The sequence below is a fragment of the Panthera pardus genome, unplaced genomic scaffold (assembly GCF_024362965.1).
Source record: "Panthera pardus isolate Hobbes unplaced genomic scaffold, ASM2436296v1 HiC_scaffold_25, whole genome shotgun sequence".
Lineage (NCBI taxonomy): Eukaryota > Metazoa > Chordata > Mammalia > Carnivora > Felidae > Panthera > Panthera pardus.
Window position 1 is genome coordinate 44,845,702 of NW_026526821.1, and position 23,353 is coordinate 44,869,054.

Consider the following 23,353-nt stretch of genomic DNA (forward strand, 5'->3'; position numbering starts at 1 on the left):
GGCACCTGGGTGGCTCATGGGTTGAGCATCTGCCTCTTGATTTTGGCTCAGGTCATGATCCCAGGGTTGTGGGATCCAGCCCTGCATCCGGTTCCAAGCTGAGCATGGAGCCTGATTAAGATTCCCTCTCTCCCTCTGCCCCCTTCCCCCGCTTACTCTCTCTGGGTGGGGGGTGGGGGGGAAGGAAAAAAAGAAAATCTCACAGATGGTTGAAACACTGACCTGTGAACATCTCCATCCATTTCTCTTCCAGAGGTGACCACTATCCTGGATTAAGATTATAACCCCCATATTACACATTGGAGTAGTCTATCTATGTGTGTATTTATAAACACTATAGTATAGTACAGTTTTGAATGGTTTTAAACTTTTTATACTGGATATAACCCTTTTCAACTTTTTTTCTTGCTTTTATGAAAAAATTTTGAGCATTTGTGTTTGTATATGTGTTAATACTGATAACTCTGGTTCATTAACGTTAACTGCTATGTAGTATTCTATACCTCATTCTACCCATTCTCTTATTAATGGACATTTAAGTCCTTATAATTTGGTATTCTTACAAATAATGATGCAGCAAATATTTTTATAAAGGTCTCCTTGCACCCATGGGCATGAATTTCTCTAGAGCACATACCTAGGAATCTGGGTGTCTTTGACTCTACCAGACATTCCCAAATTGCTCTTCAAAGTGGCTCTACAAATCCTACTCCTCTAGCAGCATTTGGGGAATTACTGTTTTCCCACATTCTCAAATATTTGGGATTGTCAGACTTGTATTTATTTATTTATTTTAATGTTTACTTATTTTTGAGAGAAAGAGTGTGAGTGGGGGAAGGGCAGAGAGAGAGAGAGAGAGAGAGAGGCAGAATCTGAAGTGGCCTCAAGCTCTGAGCTGTCAGCACAGAGCCCAATGTGGGGCTTGAACCCACGAACCATGAGATCATGACCTGAGCTGAATTCAGACACTTAACTGACTGAGCCACCCAGGTGCCCCGGGATTGTCAGACTTTTAAATTTTTGCCGCTGGGATATGTGTAAAAGGGATCTCCTAGTCATTTTCTCTCCCAAGTCCCCAGTGCTTCTAGAATGTTCACCTACCGCTTGCATCCCAGAACACACAATAGGGATGGATCAAGCATGGAGGACCTGGCTGGCTTCCTTCTTCTGACCGCCAGATATTGGGAGTATACAGAGTGTCCCTATTTGCAGGGAGCCCTTCTCTATCTCCACTTTCCCCTCAGGTAATCTCTCCCTGTCTCAGGGCTTTAGAATGCTAACACATATGCCAATGACTTCCAAATGTGTAAATCTCTCCATACTGACTGTCAAAAGCCACTTACCAAATTTGTTGATGGCCAATAAGAAAATCAAATAAGGCTTAACCTACCCAATATCCAACTCGATTTTTTCCTCAAACCTAACCCTTCCCCATGTCAGTCAAGGGCACTGCCATCTGTCTGATTTTTCAAGCCAAAAACATAGGAGTTGTCCTTGATTCTTCTCTTCTTACCCCTCCTACATTGAGTCCGTCAACTTCTATCAATTGCTGTATTAAATTGTTCCCCCCCACCCACCTTGTTTCTAAGTCCACTGCTAGCACCTTGCTGTAAGCCAGCTGGACCACTCTTGCCTGGATCACTGTAGTTGCCTCAAAACTGGTCTTGCTGCTTCTCCTCTTGTCCTTACAAACCATCTTTAGCCAGCAGCCAAAGTGATCTTTTTAGAACATAAAACAAAGAAAATGTCTTTCCATCCTAAAGCCCTTTGATGGTTCTTAGTGTAGAAATCTCAAATTTATGGATACATGATCTAGAATGCCAGTAGACCTGGTCCCTGCCTGCCTCTCTGCCACATGCCTCCCCACATGCCACATGCCACAAGACTCTGGGACTTTCTTTGTATGGAGGGGTCTTCCCATGATCTTTTCATGGTTCCCATCTCATTCAGGTCTCCATCACTTCCTCAAGATCTACCCTCACCATCACAACCTAGCTAGAGTAGTGGCCACTTAGCTGCCCCCTATGGCATCACCCTGTTCCATTTTCATCCTGGAACTTCTCAGTGCTCAGGGCTGTGGTCTGTGCTCCACCAGAGTATCATCTCCATCAGAACTGTCAACCTTATTCTGTGCTTGTATAACCTGGCATGAAGTGGGTGCCCATAAAAGTTTGTTGAATTAATGAATGAACAGATGAGGTCAACATTTTAGAACAGCCTATAAACTCAAAAGAAGTTTCTCCCAGAGTCTGGGTGGGATAAAAACTGCTTGAGGCAAGACAATACCTGTCTTTGGCTATAACAGCAATTGTCAAACTTTTTAGTCCTTAGATCCCTTTATACTATTAAAAATTATGGAGAACCCCAAAGAACTAGTATTCATGTGGATTATATGTACAGATACTTGCTGTATTAGGAGTTAAAATGGAGAAATTTTTAAAATACTTATTTCAAAACAAGGATAAATCTATTATATTATGACATAAATAATGTTTATATAAAAAACAACTATATATTTTTAAAAATAAGTGAGAACAGCTGCTCTACACATATAATGCCTAGATAGCACCAGGAAGGATTCTGTTAGATAACTGATTAGGTGGCCTCAAGAGTTTAGACCAGCCTTCAGGTTCAGCTGGAGCCTCTTCCCAGGTGTATGGGTAGAGGATCTAAGCCCGCATAAGCCTTCTGCAAGAAGAAGATACTTTTCCCTCTCCAGTCCCCCGCTGCACATTTCCATGCAGCTCTCTCTCTTCCTTTTTCCCAGTCTACTGTATTAAAAAGAATAAATAAAAAGCAAAGAATAGGATGAGTAGTAAACTTAAGGTCTGGAAATTGATTACAAACTATACAGGTCCTTTAAATATGCTTATTTCTGTAATCAGAACCATGATTCTATAAATTTTAATGCAGGGAATTCCTCTTGAGTTTTGACTTTGACAAAATGAATGTGGAAGCCTGGTTTTACAGGATTTGTTTATTCCTTTTTGTATTCATGTTGAGAAACCAAACTGGGTGTCATATCCTTTTTCTTAGGGCTGTACCGAAACCTAAGTTCTTCCTCTTTTTTTTTATTTTAGAAAAATCTGCTCCCACCCTCTTTATTTTTTTCCTCTGGCTAGAGGAAATTCACACAGCCAGGATTTAAAAAAAAAAAAAAAAAAAAAAGGTGGTCTCTGTGCTATTGAAGTGGCAGAGGCTCCTCTGGCTCTGGGCACGCCTCTTCCACTGTTGACGTCACACTATTTTTGTCTTTGAATAGCTCATTGACACAATCGCCTCGGAGATCGGAGAACTGAAACAGGAGATGGTGCAGACAGATGTCAGCCTGGAAAATGGCCTGGAACCCAGCGAAGCCCACAGGTGACCAAGACGATCAGGTGCCGGGCATCAGATGGGGGCTAAGCGAACCCTAGCGGCTAGGAGGACTGCCATCTCGGCTCGTCAGAAGTTTGGGAACTGGGAGTGTGGTGGCCTCTCCAGATGAAGCTCTCTGTAGGAGGTGGGAGTGGCCTAGGAACCACTTGTGTGTTTATTTTAATCACTTCGAAGGCACTTGAACTTTACAACCTCTCAATGCCTGCTGGCACCAGAACCCGGAAACCTAAAGTTCTAGCTGCCCTATCCACCTACTCACAGTGATGGAAACAATAACGCAGCAGGATCCTCCGCGTGCAAAATAGAATTCAGTGTAGCCGGTGTCAGTCTCCAGAAGGTTTAAAGGGGAGCCCTAAAGAGGATGGACTCGTTTTGCGTTCTCAGGTCAGAAAAAAAACCCTAGCACTTGTCATAGCTATTAACCTAAAATGTGACCCAGTGTACTGTAGTGCGGATGTGGTTGTAAATGATTAAGGAAAGGGGGGGCATTTTGCTATGCTGGTTAATCGTGATGTGTTGTGCACGTATCGCACCTGATCTGAGTAATTTGTAAGGGAGTGGTCTTTATCAGGAGAATGGGAGTACAGAGGCCAGGGTTGCAGTGGCAGGTTGGAGGAGGTCACTAAAACCTCATCTTAGCTCTTGGATGCTGTCATTCATTGCTAGCAAAGGTAACAGAATATAATCACTACAAAATGACACAGACACTTGGTGCCTTGGAGCCCAGACTATTAGGTTTCCCCTCTTTCCCAGGAAATGGGTTGAGGCAGCCTGGTGTAGTGTAGGGGTGAGATTCCCCGGGGTAGGCTTTACTTACAAGTCATGAGACAGGCAGGAATCCTGCAACAGCAGGCGAACCAGGTGGTGCTGGTTGCCCAGGCAAGTTTCAAACCAGCCCAACTTGTTCCCTGCCATAGACTGCAGGGAGAGCAGGCAATTTGCAAAGAGGCACTTTGCAGCTGGAAGGGGGTGCTTTAACTCTCCTGTGTCTCTGGAGGAACTGTATTCCCTCATAGCTGTGGAAATGCTACATGCCCTCCATTTCCTTTCCTTCTCTACAAAATGTGGGGAGTAGACCACAGCTACTTGCCCAAGCTTCTTGCACAGCACCCTGGCATTCCATGATTTCCCTTGACCTTGGTGGCTAATTTTTTCCCCCATAAACTAAACGAATGCACAGTGATTTTTAATTAAACTCTCCACCTCACAGTCAGAATAGTGCCAAACTCTGTGGAACTTTAGCCAGAGATTTCTCTTTACCCTTTGCATTATTGAGCAAAAATTAAATTGGAAGTCCAGGTTGGTGACAGAAAGGCAAAGAAGAGAGGTTGAGGAGCTGACTTGTCCTACATCCAGGAAACGCAGTACTGCAAGATAGTCCCAAACTCTGCAGATGACAGACACCAAAGGCAGAAACCAGCCCTCCGTGTGTGTAAGGCACAGGGATGTTAGGTTAGCTAGAAGACATGATAGTATGTCAGGTGCCATCAGAATCTTGATGTCTGACTGCAGTAGGTATCGGGGTGGGAGAGCTGGGCTGCCATTTACTCTTTAACATCTCTATGTTTTTCTTTTCAAGTTTGAGAATGACTGTAAGCATTCCACAAAAGCTATGTTTTACAAATTAATGTCACTTACTCTTGAATGCTGTGTTGGTTAACACTGAATTTGTGAAATTTCAGAGGCATTTTATTATTGGTGCTTTTTTTAGTGAGAAAGAAAGAGAAAAGGCAAGATTGTCTTTGGTGAACAATGCCTACGGTGTTTACCATGTGCCAGCCACTGTTGTAAGTGCGTCACAGCTGCTGGCTCATTGAATCTCTTAACTACCCTACGAGGTAAAGCTCCAGTATGGCCCTCATTCTACTAACGTGTGACCTGTGTGATCTGGAAAAAAGCCAGACTAATGAGGCTGTGGCTTCTGCGCTGGGGTCTTTCCCAGATTTTGTAGAAGTGTGGAGTGGTGACTTTGCTGTTAGTTCCTCTATTTTTCCCGATGATGTTAAGGTGGTCAGATATCAGAGAGGTAGGGCAAAGAGGACCTTACCTCAAGTGAAAACCCTGTAGAGAGAAGAAGCATCACCCCCCACCCCAGGGGCCTTGACTGGGCACATCCCAGCGGCTACACAGATGTACTGAAGTCACCTTCCTCTGTGGCATCCTCGGTGAGTGTGAGCTGTGATAATAGCCTCATCTACCCCAGCCACAATCACCATGAAGTGTCTATGGTCTCTTAGTTTGTTGGATGGCCGGTTAAGTGCCAAGCTGGTGCCCTAGGTGAGGAATGCTGTTCCTCTACTTGTGTTGGCTTTTGGTTGCTCCTTTGTGGTTAATATTGACGTGAGCTTGAAATTTTTAACTTTTTTGTGTCATGGATCCCCTTCTCAGAATCATATTTTAAATGCACAAAATAAAATAAAATATGTAGGATGACATAGGGAAAACAATTCTATCGCAGTAGAATGATCAGAATTCTTAAAATGCATGCTTTCATAGCACAGGTACTTCTTTATTAACACATTAAATAACAAGGTCTATCGGGCACCTGGGTGGCTCAGTCAGTTAAGCATCTGACTTCAGCTCAGATCATGATCTCACGGCTCATGGGTTCGAGCCCCATGTTGACCTCTGTGCTGACAGCTCAGAGCCTGGAGCCTGCTTCGGATTCTGTGTCTCCCTCTCTCTCTGCCGCTCCCCTGCTCGTTTTATGTCTCTCTCTCTCTCTTAAAAATAAATAAACATTAAAAAAAATAAATAAAAATAAATAGCAAGGTCTAGGAACTACTTTCATCTAGAAGCCAAGATAAGCAGAAATAGTACTTAGGTACCAGCAATGAAGATGTTTCGGGGTTTCTGTTGGTGACAGAGTCTCAGCTACTGTGGGAACCACTGGCATTTGTTGCCTGCATTCGAAATGGGAGGAGGTTAATTTCAAAACCAGGTTAGTGAAAGTAAAGATGTCATTTTCCTATCCAGTGGTATGTTTTCACCTATCAGCATCATCTGACCTATCAGCATCATCTGACATGGTTGATCTATCTTCCCTTCCAGGGACACTTGATTAGCTTGGCTTTGGGGACACCATACTCCCTCGTTTCCTCTCATCTTGCCTATTGCTGCTTCTGGTCGCCTAGCTGGTTTCTCCTCATCTCCCTTACCTCCTAACTCCAGAGCACCCAGAGCTGAAGCCTTCAGCCTCTCTTCTCCTCCCCACCCCCTGCTCATTCCCACTAACCTTGAGCAAGATGCTTAAAAGTCTCTGCACCGGGGCGCCTGGGTGGCTCGGTCGGTTAAGCGTCCGACTTCAGCTCAGGTCATGATCTTGCGGTCTGTGAGTTCGAGCCCCGCGTCGGGCTCTGGGCTGATGGCTCAGAGCCTGGAGCCTGTTTCAGATTCTGTGTCCCTCTCTCTCTGCCCTTCCCCCGTTCATACTCTGTCTCTCTCTGTCTCAAAAATAAATAAACGTTAAAAAAAAAATTAAAAAAAAAAAAGTCTCTGTACCTTGGAGCACCTGGGTGGCTCAATCAGTTAAGTGTCTGACTTCAGCTTAGGTCATGATCTCATGGTTCATGAGTTCAAGCCCTACATCGGGCTCTGCTGACAGCTCAGAGCCTGGAGCCTGCTTTGGATTCTGTGTCTCCCTCTCTCTCTGCCCCTCCCCTGTTCATGCTCTGTCTCTCTCTCTCTCTCTCTCTCTCTCTCTCTCTCACAATAAACATTAAAAATATTTTTTAAAAAAAGTCACTGTGCCTTGGTGTGCACATCAGTGAAATGAGGATAATAATAGAGATTGACTTCAGGGTGGCTGGAAAGATTTAGTGAGTTAATAGCTGTAAAACAACTTTGTACCATGTCGGCAGCAGGTGAACACAATATGTTGTTCATTTATTAAAAAGAGATCTCTAGTGTAATTTCATAGTTAATCCCATTCAGTTTTGTAGCTTTGATGCCCTGCATATACTGATGATTCCCAGCCTAGATCCCTAGATTGGTCTTCTTTTAAATCCAGATATTTGCATCCAGCTGTCCATTCAGCCCAGCTTCTGGCATCTCAGACTCACAAAGACCAACACTGAGCCCTTGGTTTCCTTTCATGAATCTGCTTCCTCCCTGGTCTCCCCCATCCCAGTGACCATGCCTGCAGGTGCTTGGGCCTCACAGCCATCCCTCATGCCTGTCCGTCTCTTATCTCTGTGCTCCCATCTGTCTCCAAACCCTGGCAGCCCTACCTGTAAGAATCCCAATCGGACTACTTGTTCTTAGCACCGCTGCAGGACACACCTTCCCGGTGCCTCGGCTTTTACCTGTCCTGCCTTCCCTGGGCTGTTTTCTAAGCAGCATAGAGAAGGATCTGACTTTTGTCAACCTAGATCCAAGTCATGTCACTTCTGTTCAAAGCCCTTCAATATTTTTCATTTAAAGTTTATTTATTTATTTTTGAAAGAGAAAAAGAGCATGCAGGAGGGGCAGAGAGAGAGGGATGAGAGAGAGAATCCCAAGCAGGCTCTGCTCAGTGCAGAGCCCAATGTGGGACTCGAAGTCACAAACCATGAGGTCACGGCCTAAGCCAAAACCAAGAGTCTGATGCTTAACCGACTGAGCCACCCAGGTGCCCCCAGTATTTTTCATTTAAAACCAAAATCAGGGGCGCCTGGGTGGCGCAGTCGGTTGAGCGTCCGACTTCAGCCAGGTCACGATCTCGCGGTCCGTGAGTTCGAGCCCCGCGTCAGGCTCTGGGCTGATGGCTCGGAGCCTGGAGCCTGCTTCCGATTCTGTGTCTCCCTCTCTCTCTGCCCCTCCCCCGTTCATGCTCTGTCTCTCTCTGTCCCAAAAATAAATAAAAAACGTTGAAAAAAAAATTAAAAAATAAATAAATAAAATAAAACCAAAATCATCGCCATGTCTTTTGAGATGCTCCAGGCTCTGACTCCTCACATCCCCTCACCGTCTTCTCTTACGACCTCTGCCCTCTTCATCCCTCTGCTCCAGACCCACCAGCTACTTGCCTAGAAGGTTCCTACCTCTTGGCCTTTGCACTTACTATTCCCTCTGCCTGGAATGCCCTTCCTCCAGGAAGCATTCACCTTTGGACCCTCATTTCTTCTGTCACCTTAGCTGACTGTATTTTTTTTTCATAGTACTTGTACAGAGTTGACATATATGTCCACTTGCTTAAATTGTGCCTCCCAGTATGAGGAGGGAAGCTCATTGAGAGCAGAGGTTTGGTCTGTGTTCATTGTTTTTTGTTTTTGTTTTTGTTTTTTTTTTCAGTGCCCTAGAATAGTGTCTGGCATGTAGCATACACTCAGTAAACATTTGAATGAATGAATGAAAAATGCCAGCCCTTTGGATATTCTATAGGTATTAAAGTATCAGAAGCCTCTTGCAGAAACAAGACATTACCCTGTAAAGCAGTTAGCGGACCCCAGCTGGTGCATAAAAAAATACGAAGTTGAAAATGTGTGATGAGCCTTAACCTTGCTCCCTAGCAAAGAAGAAGGACCAGGGCACCTTCCCACTATGTGCCAGCCATGCTTCCTCCATCATATCTGGGTTATGGGCTGTTGTAAATGTCTGCTAGTAGAGGAGCATCTGATTAAATCAACTGTGTGCCCTCTGCTAGCTTTGTACCATAAAAGAAGCTAGGAAGCCAGGAAAGAGATCAAGGATTTCTTGTTCCTGCACTCTCTAAATGCTATTTCTTATTTCCTCTTTTTCTCCACTTCATTGCCCAGAGACCAGAGTGTGGGAAAATGAAGGCCTTGTACTTTCCTCTCCCTTCCCTATGAGTTCACAGTCCATTTTCAGTTGGGGGCAAGTACATCAGGCCTGATGTAGGCCAGTGCTCCACCCTCATTGCCATCTGGACCCATCACCTCTAGGCTAAGATAAGTCTCTAAAGTTTCCTTTGTCTTCAAGTAGAATAAAGGGATCAAACAAAGCAACTTTATGAGATGAGGCTCAGGCTGGCTTTGCAGGATACCGAGGGTTCTGGCTGGACCAGGTCATTGAAGGCAGTTGTTGCCTTCAAAACAAAGTTTTCTCTCTTCCTCTCCTTTCCCTCCCTCACTCCTATTGTCACCTTGCAGGTACACTCCAGACTAAATGGATCACTGGGGATCACTGTGTCTTGAAACTCTACCCCCAACCCCACCCCACCCCAGAACCAAACACACAGAACTCAAAAATTCCTTGGCCAGCTCTGCCCAATATTGTAGTGTAGCAGTTGGTCACCTCCACTGACTTCTTCTGGAAGGGGCTAAGTGCCCCAGGAAGTTCTGATCTTCCCAGCGCTATGCAGTGGCATTGATACCAAAACCAAAAGAAGCTCAGACTGCCAGTCCCTGGTACAACCCTTCACTTTTTCCACTTGACCAATGTTAGAACACGAGGTCAGAAGACAAGCTCGGTGGCTTACAGGGTGGGGAAGACATGCCCAACGTTTCACTGCATTAACTCCCCTGACAACAGTGACCATAGCTAGCTGCTCTGTGGCCATCCGGAGCAACCCATTTTCACTCAATGCTGCTTTATCAAAAAACCTTTCCACTGAAATAAAACATGAATAAGAAAAAGAAATAAGAACACAGCTAGATGAATTTTCAGTGGTAAACATATACTACATAGGAGCACCCAGATCAAGAAACAGAACATTCTCAGCACCCCCGAAGTGCTGTGCACCCTGAGGATAACTACTCTCTTGACTTCTGTTGCCATAGATTAGCTTTGCCTGTTTTTGAAATTCATATAACTGGAATCGTACAGCATATGCTCTTCTAACCCTGACTTCTTTCGTTCAACATTTTGTATAGTATTCCATTGCACGAACCCAACACGATTGGCTTATAAATTCTACTGTTGATGGATATTTGAGTTGTTTCCCGTTTGGGGCTATTTTGAATAATGCTGCTATACATTCTTGTGCATGTTTTTTGGGGACATGCCTCAGTTAGGAATATAGGAGTGGAATTGTTGGGTTGTAGGATGGTTAAATAATTCAAAACCAGTAAGTGGTGCCCCCAAATTTTCCAGTCCTCCTATTCATTCACACTTCCACCAACAGTATATGAGATTTCTGAATTCTCTATTCTCCTGGTCTACACTTGGTATTGAGTGCTTTTTTATTTTAGCCATTTGGGTGGGTGTGTGGATTTAGAACTTCTAGAAACATGATGGATGAAGACAGGTAAGGATACCTGTGTGTCGTGACTCAAGTACTGATGTTAATTCTGTGGGAGTCAGGAATGGGAACTCCTTAGTTTTAGCAGGGCGTCATTTTATAATTCTTACAGGTTTAAGCTCAAGGGTAAAGTCATGGGGCATTCTGAGCCCACAGTGAGTTCATTGGATGATATCTGTGGAAAGGATTATTTGGGGGAAGGAGATAAAAACAGAAGACAATCCAGAAATTATGAGAAAAGTGTAAATATGTACGTACCTTTTATTATTTATATTTTTGCATATAATCTTAGATCATAAACCTGTAGCAGAAAAAACTGCCAATGAATTTCTCCCTGTGTCTTGGATTCTTTCGCTTTATGCTTTACTTTGTTCAGTACCTACATGTAGATATATTCAGCATCTCATGAATTGTTTTGGTCAAGACCATTAGCTTCTGCATCATAAAACTAAAAATGTATGTGCATAAATCTAATACAGCTATACTATACTTGGAGTTTTAATTCTTACATCTGCATCCAATGCAATTTTCCATATTTTAAAAAAATGTACGTTCTTTTCTTTTTAAATATATGTTTTCAACTACAGTGAATTCAGACATGGAATTTGATATCAGTCCATATTATTCCTTTCCATCTTTTCCTCTTGAAAAGCCAGATACAAAGTGATCATTCTTCATTAATTTATACCCGCTTTCTTCTGAAGATGTCGGAGAGTGTATTCACAAGGTTGTCAGGAAAAAAGGTTAAGTCATCGGATGCAGAAATCAGTTTGTATTTTGTCTTCTCACACAGTGTCTGTGTCATAGGCACTGTTATCCAGCAAAATAAATATTTCCTCCTTTGCCATATTAGAATGCTCCTTGTACCATAGGCCATTAGTTCAGGGTTGGGGGCTCATCTTTAGGTTCTACAGCATCTGACAACAGGCCACTCTTCTAGAACACATGTGTCACAAAGGTTGGTTTTCCTCCTTTCCCGTGAGCTCCTGTCTGGTTCAGCAGAACATGGGAAGCTCACAATAATCTTTGGCTACAGAATATTGGGTATATCTTACAGTATCTTAGGTACCATGAAAAGAGTGTTTGGTGTTATCAAATTCTTTGGGTTGCCTGGCTGGCTTAGTCTGAAGAACGTGTGAATCCTGATCTTGAGGTCATGAGTTTGAGTCCCATGTTGGGTGTAGAGATTACAAACATACATACTTACATACATAAATATTTTTTAAAAGTTTATGGTTTCTTCTCACACAGTATCTATTTCTAAGGATTGTAAACACACATTTCCACTGACTCTTGGATATTTCAGTGCCTACTTTTCACATTCTTTTCTTTTTTAATGTTTTTTTTTTTTTTGAGAGAGAGAGAGTATGCATGTACACATGTGCACAAGCCAGGGAGGGTCAAAGAGAGAGGGAGAGAGAATCCCAAGCAGGTTCTGCACTGTCAGTATGGAGCCTGACATGTGTCTCCATCTCATGAACTGACCTGACCAGAAATCAAGCATCAGTCAGATGCTTACCTGACTGATCTACCCAGGTGCCCCTACCTTTCACATTCTTAAAGAATATCTGATGGCAGGGGTGCCTAGGTGGCTCAGTCAGTTGAGCATCTAACTTTGGCTCAGGTCATGATCTCATGGTTTGTGAGTTCAAGCCCTATGTTGGGCTCTGTGTTGACAGCTCAGAGCCTGGAGCCTGCTTCGGATTCGGTGTGTCCCTCTCTCTCTGCCCCTCCCCCACTCACGCTCAGTCTATCTCTTAAAAATAAATAAGCATTAAGAATATCTGATGGGAGATAGGAAAGAGAAGCTCTTTGACTTGAGTTTACATTGCATTCTGAAAGTCAAGAATCCTTTCATCTGAAACTCCCAAGTGATACCATAGACATAGCTACTCTTTCCTTCAGTGGAGGCAGACCAGGTAGAGTGCTTTGGGGTCATGGCTTTGTTCATAGTTAGAGGAGATCACATAGTGATAACAGTTTTTGCAGTAAGACATTTTCCTATCATGCCCATTGAAGACATTCTGCTATGACTAGCTTGATTCATTTCCTCTGCTAATCCCTTAAACTGTTTCTTGATTTGAAGCCACTTCCAGGTCTTTGGAATATGGTTTCAAGGAATTCTATGAGGATTGACCAACTCTTTACTTGTACTGTTATCAGTGTAGCAACACTTAAGTCCAACTTCAAGACAATTTCTTGAAATTTATTATTGAAATAATTTATTTATTTGAAATACCTGGACAGTAGAGCCTGCAAGGAGCACGAATTATAAACGAGTATCATATAATGGAATGAGAATATAATAGTGGAGTATACTAGATGTTCCAGGACCTGAAGGAGGAAGCAGGTAACTCCAGGTAAGATGTGGTTTTAGGAAAGATGAGCTCCCACATTAACCTTAAAAAATTAGCTAAGCCTCCAGATCAAAAATTCCCCAAACAGCTGTTTAGTTTGTTTAGACTGGTGATATCTATTATATTGAGGAAGGTTTTTTAAAAAAAAAACATGTAAGAGTTATTTTTTTGATGTATGTTGCGGAAAAAAACACAATGCAAAATATAAAAATATTACCATGAACCCACTCCTAGAGATAGAACTGGTTTTGATTGTTTGTTGACTAGTGTATTTCTTTTCCTTGGTATGTATCCCTCCAATATTTTTCTGTGCATTTAAATGGCAGATCATGCATGATTTTCACAGACTTACAAGGGGTTTCTGATCATCCTGAAAATGCACAGTGTGTCCTAGATATTTATTCCATTTTTGTTGAGGGACAGTGCCTTCCAATTTAGCGGCTGGCTTCCCAATCCACGGTACCCTTGGGCACATAATTTTATCAACGGCATACTCTAGAGTTAGATATGCTTTACCCTTTACAGACCTTGCCTCACTATTACATTGGTAATAGTTGATTCGACCACAAAATATCTTATTGGTCACAATGCAGTTGTGATTTAGTCCATGAAATAGCACTAGTGTAACCAAAAGCACTTAAACACTAAGAACAGCAAATCCATGAAATGCTTGCCTTTCTGTGAAGACTCGTGCATGCTACTGCTCAGGGTCAAAGGTCAGTGGGCCAAGACTTAGAGCCTGCCTGGCTCCTTCTCCTGTTTTCAACTCCAAGAGCAGCCAGGACAACAGTTTCTTTGTTTCTGTTTCTTAGTTTTACAGGACTCAATAAAGGCCCCTGCCAGTATTGTCTCCATATCTGCCCTTTTCATCTCTAGTTGGAGACTCAATGACAGGAAGTTCGTAGGCCACAGAAGTCACCAGATCTTTCTCCTCTATGAAAATGGCAATCCCTCCTCCTCCCTGGAGGCAGATGTGTGTTTTTGTTCCCGTTTCTGCCTTGTTCATTCTTTCCTCCTAGTCCTCAGTAGGTAGAGTGGAAAAATCACCGAAGGCCCTGGAAGTTTTTCACAAAAATCCTCTGTGGATGTGCTTTTAGAATCCTTTTGAGGAAGCTCAGGCCCCCTCGCTCAGAGAGCAGCAGCCCTTCTTCGTGTGAGGGAACAAAACCCAGAACCCAAAATATATTAGCCTTTTTCCTTTTGGAGTTTTAGGGGACAAAAAGAGGCCTCGAGGAATTAAAATATCAACTTGTATGCTTAGGGAGATGGCATGATTCAGAGAGCTGGACCCAGTTCTATCAGTTTCTAGTGTTTTCCCTCAAGTGGGGAGCTAAGCTAGACAGTCTCTAATACCCCTTGGACTCAGGTAAACACACAATTATCCTTACAGGGATATCCCTTCCTCCAGGCCTCCCCCATACTTTTGCCATCTTGAATGGTGGGTAAAATTTCCTCAGCTCCCCTGGCAATTTTTCTATCAACTGAGAGATTAGCCAGGGCCCTGTGCGGAACCAGAATCAATTTGAGCCTCCCTTTCTCTCCAGATTTAAATATTACAGAGGGGTTTAATTCAGCTTCACAGACTCTAAAGAAATGTTTTAGATTTCAAATGATTGAAAGTAAGATATCATTGGACATCAACTACTAGTTATTTTTGAAATAGATTTTTCTGGGAATTTTTCATTTGCTCTATGTGGGTATGTGTGTGTGTATATGTGTGTGTGTGTGTGTGTGTGTGTGTGTGTATGTGTGTATATATATGTGTGTGTGTATCTGTGTGTATAACAGAAATTGGTTCCTGTGCCAACAAGTTTTATCAGATGGATCTTTTCAGTACAAGCAATTGTTTTTTCTGTCTCTCCACATGAGAGGCCTCTTCTACTAATATATTTTCAGAAACCATTGATGACAGATTCCTCACTTCTCTTCACCAAAGATTAAGGAAGCCCTTGATTCAGTTCCCACCAAGCTTGGCATGTTGGCCACGGTGTGGCTTTTGGGGTGTATTTGCTTCCCTTTTGATATATACACAAGGATCTAATGCTCCACGAGAAAGACCATGTAGATGCAGGACTCTGACTTCAGTCTGGTCCTTAACTCTTTTTTTTTTTTAATGTTTATTTATTTATTTTGAGAGAGAGAGAGAGAAAGAGAAAGAGAGAGAGCACAAGCAGGGGGAGGAGCAGAGAGAGAGAGAGGGAGAGAGAGAATCCCAAGCAGGCTCCACACTCAGAGTGTGGGGCTTGATCTCACGAGCATGAAATCATGATCTAAGCCGTAACCAAGAGTCAGATGCTCTACCACCTGAGCCACCCAGGTGCCCCCATGGTCCTTGATTCTTCAGATGATTCCTGCATCGGCCTCATGTAGCTAGAAGCCTGAGCCTTTGGGCAGTGCCATGCCCTGAATTGCACATTTCTTGCCATTGAGGCCCATTGAAGCAACATCATGTGAAGAGGCTTTGTTAAGGCTGAAGTCTTCACATGGGCAGAATGAGGAAGGGAGGACCCTTGAGAGACAGCATACACACGGAAAGGCCAATACAGAAATGTCAAGAGCAGAAGCTTTTCATCCTTTCTTTTTCCTATCTGTAAGTGGAGGATGGCAAGCACCAGAGTCCAGGTTGGGACTAGGCCCTAATGGTCAATGGAGAACATTCCAGCCATGAGGACCTGCCAGGGACCATCTGTTGAGCTGTGCTCAAACAGCTAGTACATGTCAACCTCTTTTGTTGGAATTAAATCTCATTCCCCATGTTGGAATAAGGCTTTCTGTATTTGAGAACCTTGAATGGAGCATGTATCACTAATGCCCTGCATCAGTGGGTGTCAGCTAAAACTCAGTGTTGGCTTTTATATCCAAAGCCCACCCCTTGCCAGCTGGTGGGAGGTTGGAGGGGCTGTCCAATGAAGGAAATTCATGAGCAGTGAGGAAGGAGCTGCTAACACTTTGGATTTGTTGTTCTGGAAGAATTTGGACTGCTTCCTTTTCTTACCCAGGCCTTAAGATGGCCAAAGGCCAGAGGGATCTTGGTAGCTGTGGTGATTTTTGCCACCCATTTCCTGATAAACACAGAGACAAGAACCTTTTGTCTCTTAAACTGGAGCTGAGCAGCCGGATTCTATTGTTGGGCCTGGCTGAGGAAAGGCCTGGATCAGAGGTTACGCATGGAGGACCCAGAAAGAAGCTAATGGAGAGACCCCAGTGTCTATGATGTTTCTTGTTGCCCACTGAGCTTTTCCTCTTCCTCACTCACAAGGATTAGACATGTTGTTTGCAGATGACCTCCTACCCAATCCCCCATCATGCGTACAGCAGGCATGAGGTCAATGCCTGCCTGGGGTAGAGCTAGGCTAGTAAGAGAAGTAAGTATAATGCAGAGTCAAATGGGCTAAGTGCCCCAGAGATGCATACACAGTGGGCTAAGGAATTCAGTGTGCTGAAAGATTACTTGCAGCTGCAGGATGTAGGGGAAGGGACAGGATCTGACCTTGGTTTTGACATGGGGGTTGGAGCCAGTGTCCAATGGGCACTCCAGAGTAGCTTGATCCCAGGCAAGGAAAGAGCTGAGTAATGGCAAATAGATGCTTTTTGGGGGATCATATTTTCCCTTGAGTCCAAGAGCAAGGTGTATAAACATTAATATGGGGGAAATATCCTTATGTTTTAGTCCATATTGTCTCAGCTCAAATCCCACCTGCTGCGGCCACATTTTTTTTTCTCTTATTCTTGCACCATCTTGCCTATTCTTGATTTGCCTAACACTTTTTCTTTAAATTTACTGATCTTTTACATATATTTTAAAAAGTAAACTTAGTAAGCCAGTCATGAAAAGACAAATAGTGTATGATTCCACTTACGTAAGGTACTTAGAGGAGCCAAAATCATAGAGACAGAAAGTAGAATGGTGGTTTCCCAGGGTCAGGGGAGTTACTTTATACTAGGGATAGATTTCAGTTTTTCAAGAGGAAAAGAGTTCTGGAGATGGATGGTAGTGATGGTTGTACAATATGGATTTACATAACACCATTGAACTGTACATTTAAAAATGGTTACGATGGTGAATTTTATGCTGTGTATATTTTACCACAATAAGAAGAATTGGGGGAAAAAAAGTAAACTTAACATCTCTGCCATAATTGGGAACTGCACTAAATAGATGTAGCTATTAAAATAAGAACTGGGCATTCAAAATTATGCCTCCATGGACTGCCTTGGTATACCCAACATTCTTTGGGAAATGTTGTCAATTTTAATAAGCCATAGAGAATTTATAAAGTATCAGAATTAATCTACACTATCCCATCAAGTATGGTTTTGTTTTGTTTTTTAGTTCTTTGCTTTGTAGCAGGACTACAGCTCTTTGTTAGGGAAACAGGCAGTATGACTCTTAAGCCATAATTAAGTCCTGGACAAAAGCATCTTTGGAAGCCAAGGCTCTGCTTTTGCTGTTTATTTTCATTTTCTTGTGTTTTATTGATGGGATCAGCATCCTGTTATTAACTCCATCGACTTGTCATGATTCATTCTATGACTGTTTATTAGATATCATGTAAACAAGGAAAAACTATTAGTTTTCTTAAAAGCTGGGAAGGTCCACCAAAGCTCAGGCTTCAGAAAGAGCATTGAGTCTTCCTAAAGTTTGAGTTATCAGGGAGCACTTTGCTGGAAATCCAGGTAAGACCTGGATGGAGCCTGCCACTCACCACTTCAGATCCAAACCTGAGGTAGCCCTTGTGGGTTACTTAGCTCTAAGTGCATGACCAGGATTGGCATGGAAGCAAGCAGTGAGTCCCCTGCCAAGAGAGAATCACCTTCCATACCTTTGTAAAGCCTGATATAGGAGACCAGGGGTGGAATCTGGGTCCAGGAATTGGGGAGTAGAGAAGAAGCAGGCAAAAGCCAAAAGCCAAGCTGTATTTTAGAAGGTCCTGATAGTCCTTCCTTCAACCTCTCCTGCTGACTTGGTCATCTAAATGCCTCCAGATGTCCCAGTTTACAGGGCCCATTAATTCTGTAAGTGGAAGCAAAACAGAGTACCTAGATAAAATATAAGAGTGGCTTTTCCACGCAGGTAGATCTCACCTGTACCAAATTCCATGGCAGACGGGACAGTGTTTGTGCAGAGGCATATATTCTCACACATGCAAAAATGCAGAAGGGAGCCAGAGAGAACCATAAGAAGTGGTGTATGAGATCCTTGCTCGATTAGAGTCACTGCCTGCTTTACTTAATTCTGGAGGACTTGCCATTGATTCTATGAGATGTTTTTAGAAGTTGTTAATTCACTAAAGCCATCCCCTTTTTAGTTGAATTATGATCTACTGGTCTGCTTTAGAAAGAAAAATTCATAGCACATTTTGAAGCATTTAATTGTAACAGCTTTTTTCTTTAAAAAATAATGAAGGATAGCTTACAACAGATGTTGATGTAAATTGTCCATTTCAAAAATATAATTGTTTAGCTTAATGAAGGTGTGTTTTCAACGCACACAGAGGGGGGTTGGCTTTTCTTTTTTCTTTGCATTTTTATTTATCTTTGAGAGACAGAGCACAAGTTGGGGAGGGGCAGAGAGAGAATGAGACACAGAATCCGAAGCAGGCTCCAGGCTCTGAGCTGTCAGCACAGAGCCTGATGCGGGGCTCGAACTCACAAACTGTAAGATCATGACCTGAGCTGAAGTCGGATGCTTAAACAACTGAGCCACCCAGGCACCCCAGCTTTTTGGTTTTTGTGTATACTTGTTTTGTCCCCATATCCTGAGGACAGAGCCATCCAGGAGGACACTGCACCTGTGCTGAGACCCTCTAGTCAAATGGAATGTACCACCTTGTTGATAGTAATAACTTGACATTATGCCTCGTACCTAGTCCCTTTAGGCTTCATTTTTGCTATTCAACAGCTGAATTAGGATTCTTATGTATAGAAGGTTGTTGACTATATTTACTGCACCAGTATTTTTTTCCAGAGACAACCTACATCAAAATCTTATGTACTTTATATATTGCTTTGTTCTCTATGTCATTTACTTGAAAAGAGACTGGACTGTAAAGTCAAAGTAAACACACCTCCTATGTGGTGGTTGGGAGCCTGGTCATTAGAAGCTGCATTGATAGGTTATGCCACCCTCTGGAGTTCTGGATTGAGACAGGAAAGGACATCATTTGGAAATTCTGCTGCAAATTATTCGTTTCCCTTAGTTGAATCTGAGATCTGTGCAACTTAATAAAACTACACGTAGTGTCTTTCTGCCTGTCCTACATTAGAATGTGCTTTCTGGAGTCATTTATTCTTGCTCCTGTCTAGGTTACTAACGCTTGGCCCTGGGAATGAAGGGAATACAGCCAAGTAGAAAGGCGCTCTCATCCCACACTCAGAAGAGCTTTAAATTGGGTGTGACCACAATGTAGCTAGTGCTGGAGAGTCCTGTCTCCCAAGTGGGTGTAATATCCACTGGGCTGCTTCAGAACCATGAGGTCCCAGTCAGTTGGATTGAGGGCAGATATAGTATAGGAGTTTCCCAGAGTTTGTTCTCTGCCGCCAGAGGCACCTTACGTTTGTGGGGCATTCTGGGGTTTGCCCAGTATTTTCACACGTGGCTGTGGGTCTCACTGAATCCATACCTGAGATCTCTCTCCCCGTGAAAGCAAGCCTAGATGCTTGGAAATAGTAGTAAGAGTTGAATACATGAATTTTATACTCAAAATCCCAGGGAGATGGTAGATATTTTCCCTAATCTATTATTTTGAGAAATTTCAAACATTATAGGCAAGTTAAGAATAGTACTGTTCACCTGAATGCACCAATTATTGAAATTTTGCCACAATTTCCTTATTTCTATATCCCCCCTTTTTTGGAGGGGAATGGGGTGCTGACCATTTGACACTTACTTTCCAAAATTTTCATGCTTTGACCCTAAATTCTGCAGTTTGCATCTCTTAAGAGCAAGAACATTTTCCTACATAAATAAAATTACCACAGTCGGGAAATTAGACATTAATACAATATTATCTGTTATATACCCTTATTCAAATATCTCCAGTTGTTCTTTATAGCTGTTTTTTATTGATGCCATATGTGATCAATTCTGTGTACTCAATAGTTATCATGTCCCTTTATTCTCCTTTTATTTATAATAATCCCACAGTCTTTAAGAAAAAATTTTTTGTGACATTGATATTTTGAGGAGTTTAGGCCAGTGGTTTTGAAGAAAGTCCCTGACTTTGGATTTGTCTGATAGTTTTCTCTTGTGTAGATTCTGAACACATTTGGGGGCAGGGAGATGACCCAGGGGGTACTGTACCTTCTCAGAGTATAACATCTGAGGCTCATGATGTCAGGTGTCTCATTGTTGGAGGTGTTCATACTGATCACTTGATTAAGATGGTGTCTCCCAGGGGTGCCTGGGTGACTCAGTCGGTTAAGCGTCCGACTTCGGCTCAGGTCCGTGGTCCGTGAGTCTGTGAGTTTGAGCCCCGCATCAGGTTCTGTGCTGACAGCTCAGAGCCTGGAGCCTGCATCAGATTCTGTGACTCCCTCTCTCTCTGCCCCTCCCCAGCTCATGCTCTGTCTCTCTGTGTGTCTCAAAAAATAAATAAAAGTTAAAAAAAACATTTTTTTAAAGATGGTGTCTCCCAGATTTCTCTATTGTCAGAGTACCTTTCCTCTTCATGATAAGTAATCTGTGGGGTGATATTTTAGGACTGTGAATGTTCTGTCCCCTAATAATCTTTCACGTACTGATGTTAGCATCAGTTTTATACCTATACTGTGATGGAGAGGTTATTTACCACTTGCAGGTTAGAAAGACAAAGCTCAAAAGGGGAGGTGGGTCTTGTTTGCTGGCCATCCCACCGTGACCATGCCATATGAGAATCTCCTGGATTATATCATACTGGTTTATCTTTTATAAACCGCTCATTCTTTGCCACCTCCCCACCCACCCCTTACCCCTACCCCCACCCCTGATACATGCAGGCAGACATCTGTTTTAGGAATCAGTAGTTTCTATTCATATCTTCAGTTTCTGTTTCAGACTGAATTCCCTAAAAGCAGAGCCTGAGATGCAGATTCTTGTGTTGTGATTTATTGAGACAGGGTCTCAGGAGCAGCCTGTAAAGGAGTGAGGGGTGCAGTCTGGGACGAGCAGGAAACCAGGCAAAGATATGGAGGCAGCTGGAGTCTAGCCTCAGCCTGATCCCACAGGGAGTTCTGCAACATGAATAGCAACCCCAGAGTTGTCCCTCCTACAGGCAAGAAGGCCATTCCTCTATGACCTGCATCAGCATGTCATTAGCAGAGCGTCTCTCCCTGAGGAGGAAGTGACTTTCTGGGTATGCCCAGAAGAAGGGAGAAAGCTGTGAGCTTTCGGCAGCCAGTGCTCATGGCAGCAGGGACATGGGTACCTGGTCTTGTAAAGGGGGACTGGGCAGGACACCAACAGCGTGCAGTGCAGATTCAACATTTCCCACATTAGTTCTTCCCTAAAGGTTGTCTCTGATAAAAGCTAATGTCTTTTTTTCTTTCTTTCTTTTAATCTCTCTTATTTTTTTAAGTTTATTTATTTTTATTTTGAGAGAGAAAAAGAGCAGGGGAGGGGCAGAGAGAACATTCCAAGCAGGCTCTGTGCTGTCAATGTAGAACCCAACGTGGGGCTTGAACCCATGAACCATAAGATGAAATCAAGAGTTGGACACTTAACCAACTGAGCCACCCAGGCGCCCCTCTTTCAACCTGTTTTATAATAATATACTATAAATCTCAAAAGGCTGTTAAAGAAAAGTGTTAGCTTAGTCATAGGCAAAGACAAGATCTAATTAATGGTTGCTCCTTTATGAAGCCCCATGAATCTTATTCACTGTCTTCCTGACTGGACCCTAGATTTTTAGGCTGAGTTTGGTTGTCAAAACAAAGGCTCTTTAGCTTCTTGAACAGCTGAGGTATCACAGGATGTGCCTTTCTAAGGAAGATAAAAGCACCAACATATTTACTCACAGCACATGTGAGCGTTAGGATTGCCGTGCTAGAGACTGTAGAAATTTGCTCTTGGTAAAATATTGCCAACCCGAGATGGCAGGGATGTAGGGTTTATTTGGGTTTGGAGAATTCTTTCAGTGGCATGTTACCACCCTCCTCCAAACCCCAGTCCCCCCTCCCCCAAAAACCCACCCCACCTAATTGGATCTGGGTTCAAGTGCACATTTTGCTCTTAGGTCTCAAGCAAGTGTTCCTCAGACTGCAGCATCAGTGTCTCCTGGAGCTTGTTAGAAATGCAGAGCTCCAGCCCCCAAGCTACAGAATCAGACCCTCTGGGGCTGGAACCAGGAATCTGTAGCTTTACAAACCCTAGGAGATTTCTCTCTTAGGCTCCAGTGCCAATCCAATGTCGTGGTTGTAAACTTGCCTTCAAGTTGGGTTTGCCTGGGGAAATTTTTTAAATTGTGATTCCTGGGTCCCACCCCAAAAGGTCTGATTTATTTGATCTGGGGTGCAGTCTGGCCATCAAAACATGTTGAAGCTCCCCAGGCAATTTTAATAGTCAGCCAGCGTTGAGAATCTCTGCTCTAAAGTGGCCTCATTTACCTCATGTGAAAGGAATTTTAACACCAGCTTCATTTTGAAGAGGGTGTTCTTATAGCTGCAAAGATTCACTTCAAAATACCTGGAGGCCCTGAAATGGCATTTGCAGAATGGGAAATTGCTCTTTTTTGGCCCATACTCTCCCATCTGGAAAGTTGTAGCAAAGGTATAGGAAAACTTTCTGGGGAAACAAAATGTAAATCTTGAATGGAAGTATGATATTCTTTAGATCTGTACAAAGTCAAGAATGTGCAGAGAAGACATTAGCATGGCAGTCTCTGGCCAGCCCACACGCTGTCCTTGTGGGTATGTTACTGAGCCTGCTCACCCCAAAATGATTGCCTTAGGTTGGCTTCTTCTATATTCAATCCTGCCTCTTAGGAGTGGTATGCCCAAAAAAGCACATTTTTTTAAAACATTTTTTCACTCTTGCCTACAATGTGGCTTTATCTCCATCATTCGCAATGTTGAAGACTTCATTCAGGCCACACATTTAGGTTTCTTGGGGTTTAGATGTTTGAAGACCATTTGAACCCCAACCTGAATTTGGCCCTTCAAATGTGAGTGATCAGCTCTGATATTTTCCACCGGCCACTTCTAGACTGGTGTTGATGACCAGCTCATTGAGAGGCAGGGCGTGATAGAGGGAAAGAGAGCCCAGAGCCAAGCACCCTTGGATTGGAATTTCTACCTTCTCACTCTCAGAGGCACATCCTTGCCTTGTACAAGTTACTTAAGCTGTCTGGGCTTCCCTGTCCCCTTTATTTAAAAACACTGGATTCCTGGTACCTGCCTTTTGGGGCTGTTTTACAGGAAATGAGAGAATTTTTGTAAAGGGATGGCAGACAGTAGAAACCAC

The 23,353-nt window shown here is 43.1% G+C and overlaps 1 protein-coding gene across 11 annotated transcripts in view; it reads left to right on the forward strand.

Annotated features, from left to right (window-relative positions):
• The window catches only part of RIN2 (Ras and Rab interactor 2), a 224,529-nt gene that overhangs the window by 155,161 nt on the left and 46,015 nt on the right, over positions 1-23,353 (forward strand). For 6 of the 11 annotated variants that reach the window (XM_053890463.1, XM_019462404.2, XM_019462405.2 and 3 more), the window contains one exon: positions 3,263-3,363. In XM_053890463.1, the coding sequence (XP_053746438.1) occupies positions 3,263-3,363 (101 nt within the window). Of the gene's footprint in view, positions 1-3,262; positions 3,381-3,401; positions 3,763-5,089; positions 5,217-23,353 lie in introns of those variants that run through there. The other 5 variants (XM_053890464.1, XM_053890469.1, XM_053890465.1 and 2 more) reach the window with 4 other exon arrangements.